The sequence below is a fragment of the Enhydra lutris genome, unplaced genomic scaffold (genome assembly GCF_002288905.1).
Source record: "Enhydra lutris kenyoni isolate GAN:26980312 unplaced genomic scaffold, ASM228890v2 scaffoldscaffold33, whole genome shotgun sequence".
NCBI classification, from domain to species: Eukaryota; Metazoa; Chordata; class Mammalia; order Carnivora; family Mustelidae; genus Enhydra; species Enhydra lutris.
In genome coordinates this window covers 7,800,927-7,814,618 of record NW_019154117.1, presented here as the reverse complement: position 1 = coordinate 7,814,618, position 13,692 = coordinate 7,800,927, and the positions used below count along the sequence as shown (strand labels likewise).

The window sequence follows — 13,692 nt, the reverse complement described above, 5'->3', positions numbered from 1 at the left end:
CTTTTGCTTGTTTTAGGAGGTCACTTTACCACAGTTTTGGATAGAACAACTCAAATAAGAAATGCAGTGTTTTGGGTTTTTTTTAAGATTTTATTCATTTATTTGATAGAGATCACAAGCAGGCAAAGAGGCAGACAGAGGGGGGGGAAGCAGGCTCCCCACCGAGCAGAGACCCCAACTCGGGGTTTGATCCCAGGACCCCGGGATCATGACCTGAGCCGAAGGCAGAGGCTTTAACCCACTGAGCCACCCAGGCGCCCAAGAAATGCAGTTTTTAAAACACTCTCTTTTTTATAAAAAATGAGAGGCTATCTTACAGAAGCCTACCCTTTCCTAAATATTTATACCCATGCACATGGACACACACACACACACACACACAAATTATTTCAACCATTAATGGGCTTTTTTCCCAGAAGAATCCGTGTGTCAGTGTTTGAGTTCAGTGTTTTCCTTTTGGGCTTCCTGCAGGCATGAAAACTGCCACTGTTTCTAATAGACTCACCCATCACAAAGCAGTCAGGAGGATCTTGGGTCCTCAACTTGTGGTTTGTAACCGGTACCACTATGACCCTCTAGATCTACGAAGACTCAATCGTCTTACAGTCCGTGTTTAAGAGCGCTCGGCAGAAAATCGCCAAAGAGGAAGAGAGTGAGGACGACAGCAATGAAGAGGAGGAGGAGGAGGAGGAGGAGGAGTCCGAGTCAGAGGGTAAGCCCAAGCCTTTGCTTCCTCTGCTTCTCTGCCCTTTGCCACCTACGTTGCCGGTTCCCTAGGGGCTAACAAAACAGATTTTCCAGCCCCACAGATCTGGATTCCATTCCTTGGTCTCCCGTGTCCTTGCTGGGCAACCTCAGGCCAGGTAGGTAACCCTGCTCGAGGTTACTTTCCTTCTCTATAAAAGCTAGGTATTAAACCCCCCTCCCCCAGCACACAAGGAGCTTAGCATTGGGCTAGCGTCCTAGCAAGGACTCAGTGAATGTTGTCTTTGAGAAGTTAGCGTGAAATACATTTTCTATGCACACTGCTCTTCATGCCTATCTGTTGTGTACCATGGTGATCTTCTCCCCTGGAGGGACTGATGGAGTGTCGATCCGTGGGTGCCACCCCCAGAGTTTCTGATTTTGTAACCTGTGTTGGGGCTTGTGAGCATTTCTGACCTGCTCCCTGAGGCTGCTGGGCCCAAGACCAAGCCCACTGGGAGAATCTGTGTCTCAGAAAATAATTGTCAAAATGGGTTGGAAACATTGTCCTTCTTACCTACCCATCATGGATCAGACATGGATCCTGTCTTTATTTAAGTTTTGGTATTTTGTTCATCGTAGATTTTGGGGGGGCATTAACTTTGAGTTTTTCTAATACTGCATCAGGATATTTACCGGGATTGCTGAATTTTGGTGTGTTCAGAAGTTAATTAAGTTTTTTATTTTAATGGCAGAATAGTTACCATCCAGTGTTATGTTAGTTTCAGGTGTACAATAGAGTCATTCAATAATTCTGTACATCTCTCAGTGCTTTTCAGATGAACACTGTCCTTCATCCCCATCACCTACTTCCCCCATCCCTCCCGCCTCCCCTCTGGTAACCCTCAGGTGGTTCTCTCTAGTTAAGGGTCTGTTTCTTGCTTTGTTTCTTTCTCCTTAGCTCGTTTTTTTGGTGCCTTAAAATCTACCTATGAGTGGGATCATATGGTATTCATCTTTCTCTTACTTATTTTTATTTTACTAACATATAATGTATTATTAGCCCCAGGGGTACAGGTCTGTGAATCATCAGTCTTACACAATTCACAGCACTCACCATAGCACATACCCTCCCCGATGTCGTCACCCAGACCTCCTATCCCTCCCTCCCCCACCCCCCCCCCCCCCTCCCTTTGTTTTCTGTAATTAAGAGTGTTTAATGGTTTGTCTCCCTCCCAACCCCATCTTAAATTTTTTTCCCTCCCAAACCCCTGACGGCCCCCTGCCCTGCCTCTCAAATTCCTCATATCAGAGAGATCATGTGATAATTGTTTTCCTCTGATTGACTTATTTCACTCAGCTTAATACCCTCTAGTCCCATCCAAGTTGTTGCAAATAACAGGATTTGGGGCTTTTTTTCATGGCTGCATAGTATTCCATTGTGTATATATATACACCACATCCTCTTTATCCATTCGTCTGTTGATGGACATCTAGGTTCCTTCCATAGTTTGGCTATTGTGGTTTGTGGACATTGCTGCTATTAACAATCAGGTGCACCTGCCCTTTGGGATCACTACATTTGTATCTTTAGGGTAAATACCCAGTAGCGAGATTGCTGGGTCGTAGGGTAGCTCTATTTTCAACTTTATAGGAACCTCCATAGTGTTTTCCAGAGTGGCTACACCAGCTTGCATTCCCACCAACAGTGTAGGAGGGTTCCCCTTTCTCCACATCCTCGCCACCATCTGTCATTTCCTGACTTGTTAATTTTAGCTATTCTGACTGGTGTGAGGTGATATCTCACTGTGGTTTTGATTTGTATTTCCCTGATGCCGAGTGACGTGGAGCACTTTTTCATGTGTCTGTTGGCCACCTGGATGTCTTCTTTGCAGAAATGTCTGTTCATGTCTTCTGCCCATTTCTTAATTGGATTCTTTGTTCTTTGGATGTTGAGTTTGATAAGTTCTTTCTAGATTTTGGATACTAGCCCTTTACCTGATACGTCATTTGCAAATAACTTCTCCCATTCTGTCAGTTGTCTTTTGATTTTGTTGACTGTTTCCTTTGCTGTGCAAAAGGTTTTGATCTTGATGAAGTCCCAATAGTTCATTTTTGCCCTTGCTTCCCTTGCCTTTGGCGATGTTTCTAAGAAGAAGTTGCTGCGGCTGAGGTTGAAGAGGTTGCTGCCATGTTCTCCTCAGGGATTTTGATGGATTCCTTGCTCACATTGAGGTCTTTCATCCATTTGGAGTCTGTTTTTGTGTGTGGTGTCAGGAAATGGTCCAGTTTCATTCTTCTGCTTGTGGCTGTCCAATTTTTCCGACACCATTTGTTGAAGAGGCTGTCTTTTTTCCACTGGCCGTTCTTTCCTGCTTTCTCCAAGATTGGTTGACCTTAGAGTTGAGGGTCCATTTCTGGGCTCTCTATTCTGTTCCATTGATCTATGTGTCTGTTTTTGTGCCAGTACCATACTGTCTTGATGATGACAGCTTTGTAATAGAGCTTGAAGTCTGGAATTGTGATGCCGCCTGCTTTGGTTTTCTTCTTCAACATTCCTCTGGTTATTCAGGATCTTTTTTGGTTCCATATAAATTTTAGGATTATGTCTTCCATTTCTTTGAAAAAAGTTGGTGGTATTTTGATAGGAATTGCATTAAATGTGTAGATTGCTTAGGTAGCATAGACATTTTCACCATAGTTGTTCTTCCAATCCATGAGCATGGAACGTTTTTCCATTTCTTTGTGTCTTCCTCAGTTTCTTTCATGAGTACTTTATAGTTTTCTGAGTACAGAGTCTTTGCCTCTTTGGTTAGGTTTATTCCTAGGTATCTCATGGTTTTGGGTGCAATTGTGAATGAGATCAACTCCTTAATCTCTCTTCTGTCTTGCTTGCTATTGGAGTATAGAAATGCAACTGATTTCTGTGCATTGATTTTATATCCTGACACTTTACTGAATTCCTATATGAGTTCTAGCAGTTTGGGGGTAGAGTCTTTTGGGTTTTCCACATAAAGAATCATATCATCTGCAAAGAGTAAAAGTTTTACTTCTTCTTTGCCGATTCGGATGCTTTTTACTTATTTTCATTGTCTGATTGCTGAGGCTAGGACTTCTAGTACTATGTTGAATAGCCGTGGTGATAGTGGACATCCCTGCCATGTTCCTATCCTTTGGGGAATAGTTTTCAAGGGTTTATCAATCTTACTAATTCTTTCAGAGAACCATTTCCTAGTTTCGTTGATTTGTTCTATTGTTCTTTTGGTTTCTATTTCATTGATTTCTGCTCTGATCTTTATTATTTCTTGTCTTCTGCTGGGTTTCGGTTTTCTTTGCTGTTTTTTCTCCAGCTCCTTTAGGTGTAGGGTTAGCTTGTTCACTTGAGACCTTTCTTGTTTCTTGAGAAAGGCCTGTTTTGCTGTATACTTCCTCTCAGGACCACCTTCACTCTGTCCCAGAGATTTTGAACAGTTGTGTTTTCATTTTTATTTGTTTCCATGAATTTTTTTTTTAATTCTTCTTTAATTTCCTGGTTGACCCATTCATTCCTTAGTAGGATGCTCTTTAGCCCCCATGTATTTGAGTTCTTTCCAACTTTCCTCTTCTGGTTGAGTTCTACTTTCAAAGCATTGTGGTCTGAAAATAGGCAGAGAATGATCCAATATTTTGGTTCTGGTTGAGACCTGATTTGTGACCCAGGATGTGATCTGTTCTGGAGAATGTTCCATGTGCACTAGAAAAGAATGTGTATTCTGTTGCTTTGGGATGGAATGTTCTAAATACATCTTGTGATGTCCATCTGGTCCAGTGTCATTTAAAGCCTTTATTTCCTTGTTGATCTTTTGCTTGGATGATCTGTCCATTTCAGTGAGGGGGGTGTTAAAGTCACCTACTACTACTGTATTATTGTTGATGTGTTTCTTTTGATTTTGTTATTAATTGGTTTATATAGTTGGCTGCTCCCATGTTCAGGGCATAGATATTTAAAATTGTTAGATCTTCTTGTTTGACAGACCCTTTGAGTATGATATAGTGTCCTTCCTTATCTCTTATTATAGTCTTTGGCTTAAAGTCTAATTTATCTGATATAAGGATTGCCACTCCAGCTTTCTTTAGATATCCATTAGCATGGTAAATTGTTTTCCACCCCCTCACTTTAAATCTAGTGGTGTCTTTGGGTCTAAAATGAGTTTCTTGCTGACAGCATATTGATGGATTTTGTTGTTGTTTTTTTTTTTTTAATCCATTCTGATACCCTGTGTCTTTTTATTGGGGCATTTAGCCCATTTACATTCAGGGTAACTACTGAAAGATAGGAGTTTAGTGCCATCATATTGCCTGTAAGGTGACTGTTACTGTATATTGTCTGTTCCTTTCTGGTCTGTTTCTTTTAGGCTCTCTCTTTGCTTAGAGGACCCCTTTCAATATTTCCTGTAGAGCTCATTTGGTGTTTGAAAATTCTTTGTTTTTGTTTGTCCTGGTAGCATTATATCTCTCCTATTTTCAATGACCGCCTAGCTGGATATAGTATTCGGCTGTGTATTTTTCTCATTTATTGCTCTGAGTGTATCATGCCAGTCCTTTCCGGCCTGCCAGGTCTCTGTGGATAGGTCTGCTGCCAATCTAGAATTTCTACCATTTTATGTTACAGATCTCTTGTCCCAAGCTGCTTTTAGGATTTTCTCCTTATCAGTTGAGACTTGTAAGTTTTACTCTTATACGATGGGGTGTGGACCTATTTTTATTGATTTTGAGGGGGGTTCTTCGTGCTTCCTGGACTTTGTTGCTTGTTCCCTTTGCCAAATTAGGGAAATTCTCTGCTATAATTTGCTCCAATATACCTTCTGCCCCTCCCTCTCTCTTCATCTTCAGGGATCCCAATTATTCTTACATTGTCTCATCTTATGGTATCACTTATCTCTTGAATTCTCCCCTCGTGGTCCAGTAGTTGTTTATCTTTTCTCAGCTTCTTTATTCTCCATCATTTGATCTTCTAAATCACTAATTCTCTCTTCTGCCTCATTTATCCTAGTAGTATGCACCTCCATTTTCTATTGCATCTCATCAATAGCTGAAATAGATTTCAGCTTGGTTAGATTTTAGTTCTTTTATTTCTCTGGAAAGGGATTCTCTAGTATCTTCCATGCTTTTTTCAAGCCCAGCTAGCACCTTAGTAATTGTCATTCTGAACTCTAATTTTGACATATTACTAATGTCCATATTGATTAGGCTCCTAACCTTCAGTACTGCCTCTTATTCTCTTTTTGAGGTGAGTTTTTCCACCTTGTCATTTTATCCAGATAAGAATAGATGAATGAGAGAACAAAATACTAAAAGGGTACCAACTACCCCAGAAAAATATATACTAACCAAATCAGAAAAGACCCTAAACTAGGGGGAGAAGAAAGGAAGAAAAAAAGAAAAAATATATATATGTATATTAGACTGGTGAACAGAACAGAGCCACACATTTGATTTTGGCTGTATTTTGGTCTGTTAGAAGAAACTACCTCCCAAATTTTTTAAAAAATAAAAAACTTATATATAGACACAAATAAGGGTAAACATGATGAAGGGATGGAATATGACTGTAAGGATGAAAATTAAAAACATTCTAAAAAAGGAATTGATAAGTGGGTTGAAAAAAGAAAAAAAGAATGTGATCAGGCTGGAGACAAGAACAAAGCCATGTGCTGGATTTAGGGTATATTTTGATCTGTTAGAAGAAACTGTATCCCAAATTGTAAAGAAAGAAAATCCTATATGTATACCAAAAATAAGGTTAAATACAATGAAGGGATAGAATATGACTATAGCAATGAAAATGAAAAAAGATTTTTAAAAAGATATTGATAAGATAGTTTAAAAATATTAAAATAGGCACATGAAAAATGAAAAAAACAGAATAAGAAAAAAATAAAATTAAAAAAATTTAACTTTGAAAGAGTAAAGAATCAAGGGGGAAAAGCCATGAATTCTGTGTTGCTTTCCCTTAGCTCTGTAGTTCCGCAGTTCTGATTGATCAGCAAACTTGGTCTTGGCTGGATGTTTTTGGTGATCTTCTGGGGAGGGGCCTGTTGCAGTGATTCTCAAATGCCTTTGCCTGAGGCAGAATTGCACTGCTCTGGCCAGGGGCCGGGCTAAGTCATCTGCTCAGGTTCGCTCTCGGGACCTTGTGTTCCCTGAACGCTTTCCATATAGCTTTGGAGGACGGGAATGAAAATGGCGGCCTCCCTGTCTCCACCCAGAGGAGCCAAGAGCTGGAACCCTGCTCCTCAGTGCGCCCTCAGAGAAAAGCAGTCAATCCTTTCCATCTCCCTGGTCTCCAGCCACGCTCTGAGCTTACCCGGCCTGTGACTGAGCATTTCTGTCTCTGGCGCACGGCCCCATTTGGAGTCTCCAGACGCGGCAGATTTCTGCAGCGCACTCCTGTGCCGCTCCTCCCAGAGGAAGGAAGGAAGGAGACTCCCCAGATCTGCCACCTGTGGCGTCCCTGCTTGAAGAGCAGTGGCCCAACTGTGCCACGGATCACAGTTTAAGGTAACCGCAAGCGGAGAGCCCACTCCTCAGCTCCGTCTCCACAGTGAGCTACCCTGCTCTGATACCTGGGGGCTCTGCCACACTCAGACACCCCCGATCTTTCTGTGACCCTGTGGGTCCTGAGACCACACTGTCCCCGTGAGGGCTCCATCCCTGCTTAGCCTCTGGAGTGACGTCCCTCAATGGAGCAGACTCCTAAAAGTTTTGATTTTGTGCTCTGCTGCTCCACTGCTTACCGGAAGTGGGCCCTTCCCCCTGTGGTTTATCTTCCCACTCATTTCGGATTCACTTCTCTGCACATCCTACCTTCCCAAGAGTGGTCAATGTTCTGTTCCTAGAATTGCTGCTCTTCTTCTGTTCTCTCTCCTATTGAGTTTGTAGGTGTCGAGAATGGTTTGATAACTATCGAGCTGAACTCCTGGGACCCGATGATATTTAGGTCTCCTACTCCACCATCTTGCTGACTTATTTCATGTAGTGTGATATTCTAGCTCCATCCGTGTTGCTGCAAATGGCTTCGTTCTTTTTATGGCTGCGTAATATTATATTGTGTGTGTGTGTGTGTGTGTGTGTGTGTATCACATCATCTTTATCCATTCAAAAATTTTGCACCCTAGATCTCTTCTGTCTTAGCTTCATTCCAGCTCTGGTTGATAATTCTTGTATTTATACAAGGTTAAGGCTGCCTTCAAAACTCAAAACTTTCCTACCTAATTACATCCTCACCCCGTACCTCTTCTCCAGGTAATTAATCCCAGTGGTTTACGGTCTGCTGTGTGAAACAGTACAGATACACTTCAAACTTTTTTTATTAGGTTTGTTCCTGATTACATATTGAGTACAGACAACTTGGAAAATATTTTTTCTTAAGAAAGGACCATTTGTAATTCAATTACCTGGTATACATTTAGCATTTTGAGAATTTGCCTTCCAGTTTTTTCTCTACCTATTTTCTTTGTAAGAGCACAGCACACTGTTTCGTAGCCTAATTTTTCTATTTTATGAACATTTTCCCATAGCAATGAGTGCCTTCAGACAGCAGTATGTGTCACCATTCATTATTGAGTCCAAGAAACCGATCAGTCTTACTGTAAATACTCCCCCTGAAAATGTCTACCCCTGATTCACTGCAGACGTTTTTCAAACATTAGACACAGGAGTCCTGCCCCCAGCCTGGAGTTTTGACCTTTGTCAGCACTGTGATGAGTGTCTGTGTCCCCATACCCACATCTGTTCTTGGTGTCCGTCTTTTCAGTGAGTCTGCCTTTTATTAATTTTACCTTCTCTAATTCCATACGGTTATTCCCCAGTTCTGATAACCCAGCATTTGATGCCTTAGCTCTACCTAAGGGACCTCAATGAGATCCTTCCTTCCTTTACAGCCACATCTCTAATCCGCTTTCACAGAGCTGCCCTCTCACCCCTCGCGGTTTAGTTTCTTTCTCTGAGCTCGCCTGAGACGCGGTGTGTGAGCTTTCTGGGGCCGCCGTCACAAACCAGCACAACCAGCACAAATTTGGGTTGGATTAAACAACTCATATTTACTACCTCACAAATCTGTAGGTCCCTGGGTGCTGTGGGTCCATCTAGAGGCTGAAGGCGAGAACATTGTACTCATGCTGCCTCTCTCTGACCCTATTTTCTGCCTCTCCTTCCGCTTTTTCTTGTTAAAACTGAGGGTATAAGTGACATGTTAGTTTCAGGTGTACAACATACTGGTCGTTGTATTTATTGTAAAATGATCACAGTAAATCCGATGGAGTGGCATCACCACAAACAGTTACACATGTTTTCTTTTGCCGGGATCCTAGATCTCCTTTCTTAGCAACTATCACATACACAGTGTTACTAACTGTAGTTACCACGCGCTACCATAACCCACCAGACTTACTGATTTTCTACCTAGAAGTGCCTTTTGACCCCCTTCACTCACCCTCCAACCCCACCTCTGGCAACCAGCTTCAGGGTTTGGGTTCTTGGTGGGTTTTTTTTGTTTTATTTGTAGGAATTCACATTTAAGTAAGATCATATGGGTATTTATCTTGCTCATTTCACATAGTATAATGTCCTCTGGGTCCATCCACGTTGCCACAAATGGCAGGATTTCATTGTTTTTAGGGCTGAATAATATTCTACCTCTCACCCAGACACCTCCCCCACCCTTGCCATTTTCTTTATTCACAGTGAGGACTTCGTTGTTTTCAAATCCGGACTGTGAGTAATGCTGCAGTGAACACGGGGGTTCACACATCTTTTTAATTTAGTATTATTTTCTTCATGGAAACACCCACACTTGGAATTGATGGATAATATACTTTTTTTTTAATTTTTGAGGACTCTCTACACTGTTTTCCATGGTGGCTGCACAAATTTACATCTCCACCAGCATTGTTCAAGGGCCCCGTCTTCTCCACATCCTCACCAGCACTCTTGCTTTTGGTCTTCTTGACTCCAGCCATTTTCACAGGTGCGAGGTGAGGCCTCATTGTGGATTTGATCTCCCATTTCCCTGATGATGAGAGATGTTGAGCATCTTTTTCTGTACTTGTTGGCCATCTATATACGTCTTCGGGAAAGTGTCTGTCTAAATTCTTGGCCCCCCCCCTTTTTAAAAGATTTTTATTTATTTATTTGACAGACAGATCACAAGTAGGCAGAGAGGCAGGCAGAGAGAGAGGAGGAAGCAGGCTCCCAGCTGAGCAGAAAGCCCGATGTGGGGCTCGATTCCAGGACCCTGAGATCATGACCTGAGCTGAAGGCAGAGGCTTTAACCCACGGACCCACCTAGGCGCCCCCCTCCTTGGCCCCTTTTTTAAATTGGATTGTTTTGCTATTGAGTTGTAGGAGACCTTTATCGATTGTGAGTATTAACTTCTTAACAGAGATGATTTGCAGGTTTTGTTTTCTTTTCCTCCCATTCGGTAGTTGCTTTTTCATTTTGTGGATGGTTTTCTTTGTTGTGAGGAAGCTTTTTTATATCATATAGTCACACTTGTTTATATTTGCTTTTGCTAGCAATAATTTTTCAGAGCAGACACCTAAGTCAAGACCAATGTCAAGGATCTCACTGCTTGTTTTCTTCTAGGAATTTTATGGTTTCGGATCATATGCCCAAGTCTTTAGTCCATATTAAAATAATTCTTGTTATGTGTAAGGTAGTGGTCCAGTTTAATTTTTTTGCATGTGGCTGTCCTGTTTTCCCAGTACCACTTACTGAAGAAACTGTCCCTTCACCATGGTATGTTCATGGCTCTGTTGTAAATTGATCATGTGTGTGCTTTACTTCTAGGCTCTCTATTCTGTTTCATTGATCTATGTGCGTATTTTTAATGCCAGTACCATACTGTTTTGATTGCTATAAGTTTGTAATATAGTTTGAAATCAGTGAATGTGGTACCTCCAGCTTTGCTGTGTCTCAAAATTGCTTTGGCTACTCTGGATCTTTTGTGGTTTCACACAGATTTTAGGGGATTGTTTCTTTGATTTCTGTGAAAAATCCCATTGGAATTTTGATAGATTGCATTGAACCTACAGGTTGCTCTGGGTAGTATGGACATATTAACAATGCTGTTTCTTCCAGTTGATAGCACTATTACTTTTTCCATTTCTCTGTGTATGCTTCACTTTGTTTCATTTAATACCTGATAGTTTTTGGTGTACAGGTCTTTCACCTGCATGGTTAAATTTATTCCTAGGCATTTTATTCTTTGGGAAGCAACTGTAAGTGGAATCGTTTTCTTAATTTTTCTCGTAGCTTGTTATTAGCATACAGAAAGATTGTGGTATACTGATTTTGTATCCTTCCACTGAATTCTTTGATTAGCTCTAACGTATTTTGAAGTCATTAAGGTTTTCAGTATCTAGTAAGATCTACAAATAGTGGCAATTTTTCTTCATCCTTTCCAGCATGGGTGCCTTTTCTTTTTCTTGCCTAACTTCTCAGTGTAGGACTTACAATACTGTGTTGGATGAAAGTGGCAAGAGTGGGCATCCTTGCTTTTGATCCCGATCTTAGTATCAGCTGTGAGCTTGTCACATACAGCCTTTAGTATGTTGAGGTAGCGTCCCTCTATATGTACTTTGTTGAGAGTTTCTGTCGTAAATGGATGTTGGATTTTGTCAAATGATTTTTCCAAATCTATTGAGATGATCATGATTTTTATCCTTTCTTTGTTCAGTTAATGTGTTGTATCATGTTGGTTGTCTTACGGATTTAAACCATCCTTGCATGCCTGGAATAAATCCCTCTCTTTTTCCTTAAGATTTTTCCTTAAGATTTTATTTATTTTTAAGTAATCTTTATATCCAACAGGGGGCTCACACTTACAATCCCGAGATCAAGAGTCATATGCTCTACTGACTGAGCCAGCCAGGCGCCCTGGGATGATGACTGATTTGATCTTCTTACACAATAATTGATCTGTTCATATTTTCTCTCTTTTTATGATTCAGTCTTCGTAGGTTGTATATTCCTAGGAATTTATTTCTTCTTAGTTGTCCTATTTGTTGCCATATTAATTGTTCATAGAAGTCTCATAAGCTCCTTTGTGTTTCAGTGGTATCAGTTGTAACTTCTCTTTCATTTCGATTGTGCAGCCTTTTCTTGGTGAGTGTAGCCAAAGGTTTGTCAGTTTTGTTGGTTTTCAAAGAAACAGCTTTTAGTTTCACTGATCTTTATCTTTTTACACTCTTGTTCATTTATTTCTGCTCTGATCTTTATTATCTTATTCTTTTTACTAACTTTGGACTTGGTTTGTCCTTCTAGTCCCTTGAGGTGTAAAAATAGGTTGTTTGAGATTTTTCTTCTTTCTCAGTGTAGCCTCTTAGAGGCGTTTTTGCAGTGTAAGTTTTGGTATGCTGTGTTTTCCTTTTCATTTCATCAGTGTATTTTTTTATTTCTCCTTTGATTTTTTGTTGTTGTTGTTGTTGACCCATAGGTTGTTCAGTAACATTGTTTAATCTCCACATTTTAATGTGTCAGTTTTCTTCTTAAAATTAGTTTCTGTTTTCATACCATTGTGGTCAGAAAAGATGCTTTCTATTTCTGTCTTCTTAAGTTTATTCAGATTAGCTTTATGGCCTTATGTATGACTTATCCTGGAGATTGTTCCATGGGCACTTAAGAAAAATGTGTATTCTGTTGCTTTTGGATGAAATGGTCTGTATGTATCTGTTAAGGCCCTCTGATCCAACATGTCACTTAAGACCTATGTTTCTGTATTGCTTTTCTGTCTGGTTGATCTCTCCATTGATGTCATTGGATGTAGTAAAGTCATGTGCTTTATAATTGCTGTTTCTTTCTTTAGGTCCATTAATATTTGTTTGATGTATGTAGGTGTGCCTATGATGGGTTCAGTAATATTCACAATGTTATATTCTCTTGGTGGATGGACCCCTGCAACATTATGTAATGGTCATGTTCTTATTCCAATCTTCTTTACAAGTTTATTTTCCGGGTGCCTGGGTGGCTCAGTGGGTTAAGTCGCTGCCTTCAGCTCGGGTCGTGATCTCAGGGTCCTGGGATCGAGTCCCGCGTCGGGCTCTCCGCTCGGCGGGGAGCCTGCTTCCCTCTCTCTCTCTGCCTGCCTCTCTGTCTGCTTGTGGTCTCTGTCTGTCAAATAAATAAATAAAATCTTTAAAAAAAAAAAAGTTTATTTTCCCTGATAGAACTATAGCTACCCCAGCTTTGTTTGAGTTTTGATTTGTATGGACTTTCTCCATCCCATCACTCTTAGTCTGTGTTTCTTTAGATCTGAATTCTTTTGTAGGGAGCATATAGATGGATCTTTTTATTGAAGTATCATTGACATACTATATCCTCTTAGTTTCAGGTGTACATCATAGTGATTTGATATTTTCAAGTATTACAAACTGGTCTAGTTACTATCTGAATCCATAAAAAGTTATTACAGTATTATTGGCTGTATTCCCTATGCTGTCCATTATATGTCCAAGACTTTATCTTATAAATCAAGGTTTGTGAAGTCCCTTTCACAACACCTCCCCTCTCTGGTAATCAATCATTTCCCTCCTGTATCTATCATCTATTTTGTCCATTTGTTTGTTTTCTTTTCTAGATTTCATACTTAAGTGAAATTGCATGGTATTTGCCTTTCTCTGCCTGAGTTATTTCACTTAGCATAATATCCTCTCAATCTATCCATGTGGTAGCAAATGGCAAGATTTCATTCTTTTTTGTGGCTGAGTACTATTTCATTGTGTATATAGATCACATCTTTATCCATTCCTCTATTGGTAGATCTTGGGTCACTTCCATATCTTGGCTGTTGTAAAGAACGCAGAAATGAACAGAGGGGACATCTATCTCTTTGAATTAATGTTTTCCTTTTTCAGATAAATACCCAGAAGTGGCACTGCTGCATCATGTGGTAGTCCTATTTTTAATTTTTTCAAGAATCTCCATTCTGTTTTCGCTAGTGTCTGCACAAAAATATACATACCCACCAA

At 40.5% G+C, this 13,692-nt stretch overlaps 1 protein-coding gene across 4 annotated transcripts in view; it reads left to right on the top strand.

Annotated features, from left to right (window-relative positions):
* Nucleotides 1–13,692, top strand: part of LOC111153501 (SWI/SNF related, matrix associated, actin dependent regulator of chromatin, subfamily a, member 2) — a 178,109-nt gene that overhangs the window by 152,083 nt on the left and 12,334 nt on the right. For all 4 annotated transcript variants that reach the window (XM_022512561.1, XM_022512558.1, XM_022512559.1 and 1 more), the window contains one exon: nucleotides 580–712. In XM_022512561.1, coding sequence (XP_022368269.1) covers nucleotides 580–712 — 133 coding nt within the window. The remainder of the gene's footprint in view (nucleotides 1–579; nucleotides 713–13,692) is intronic.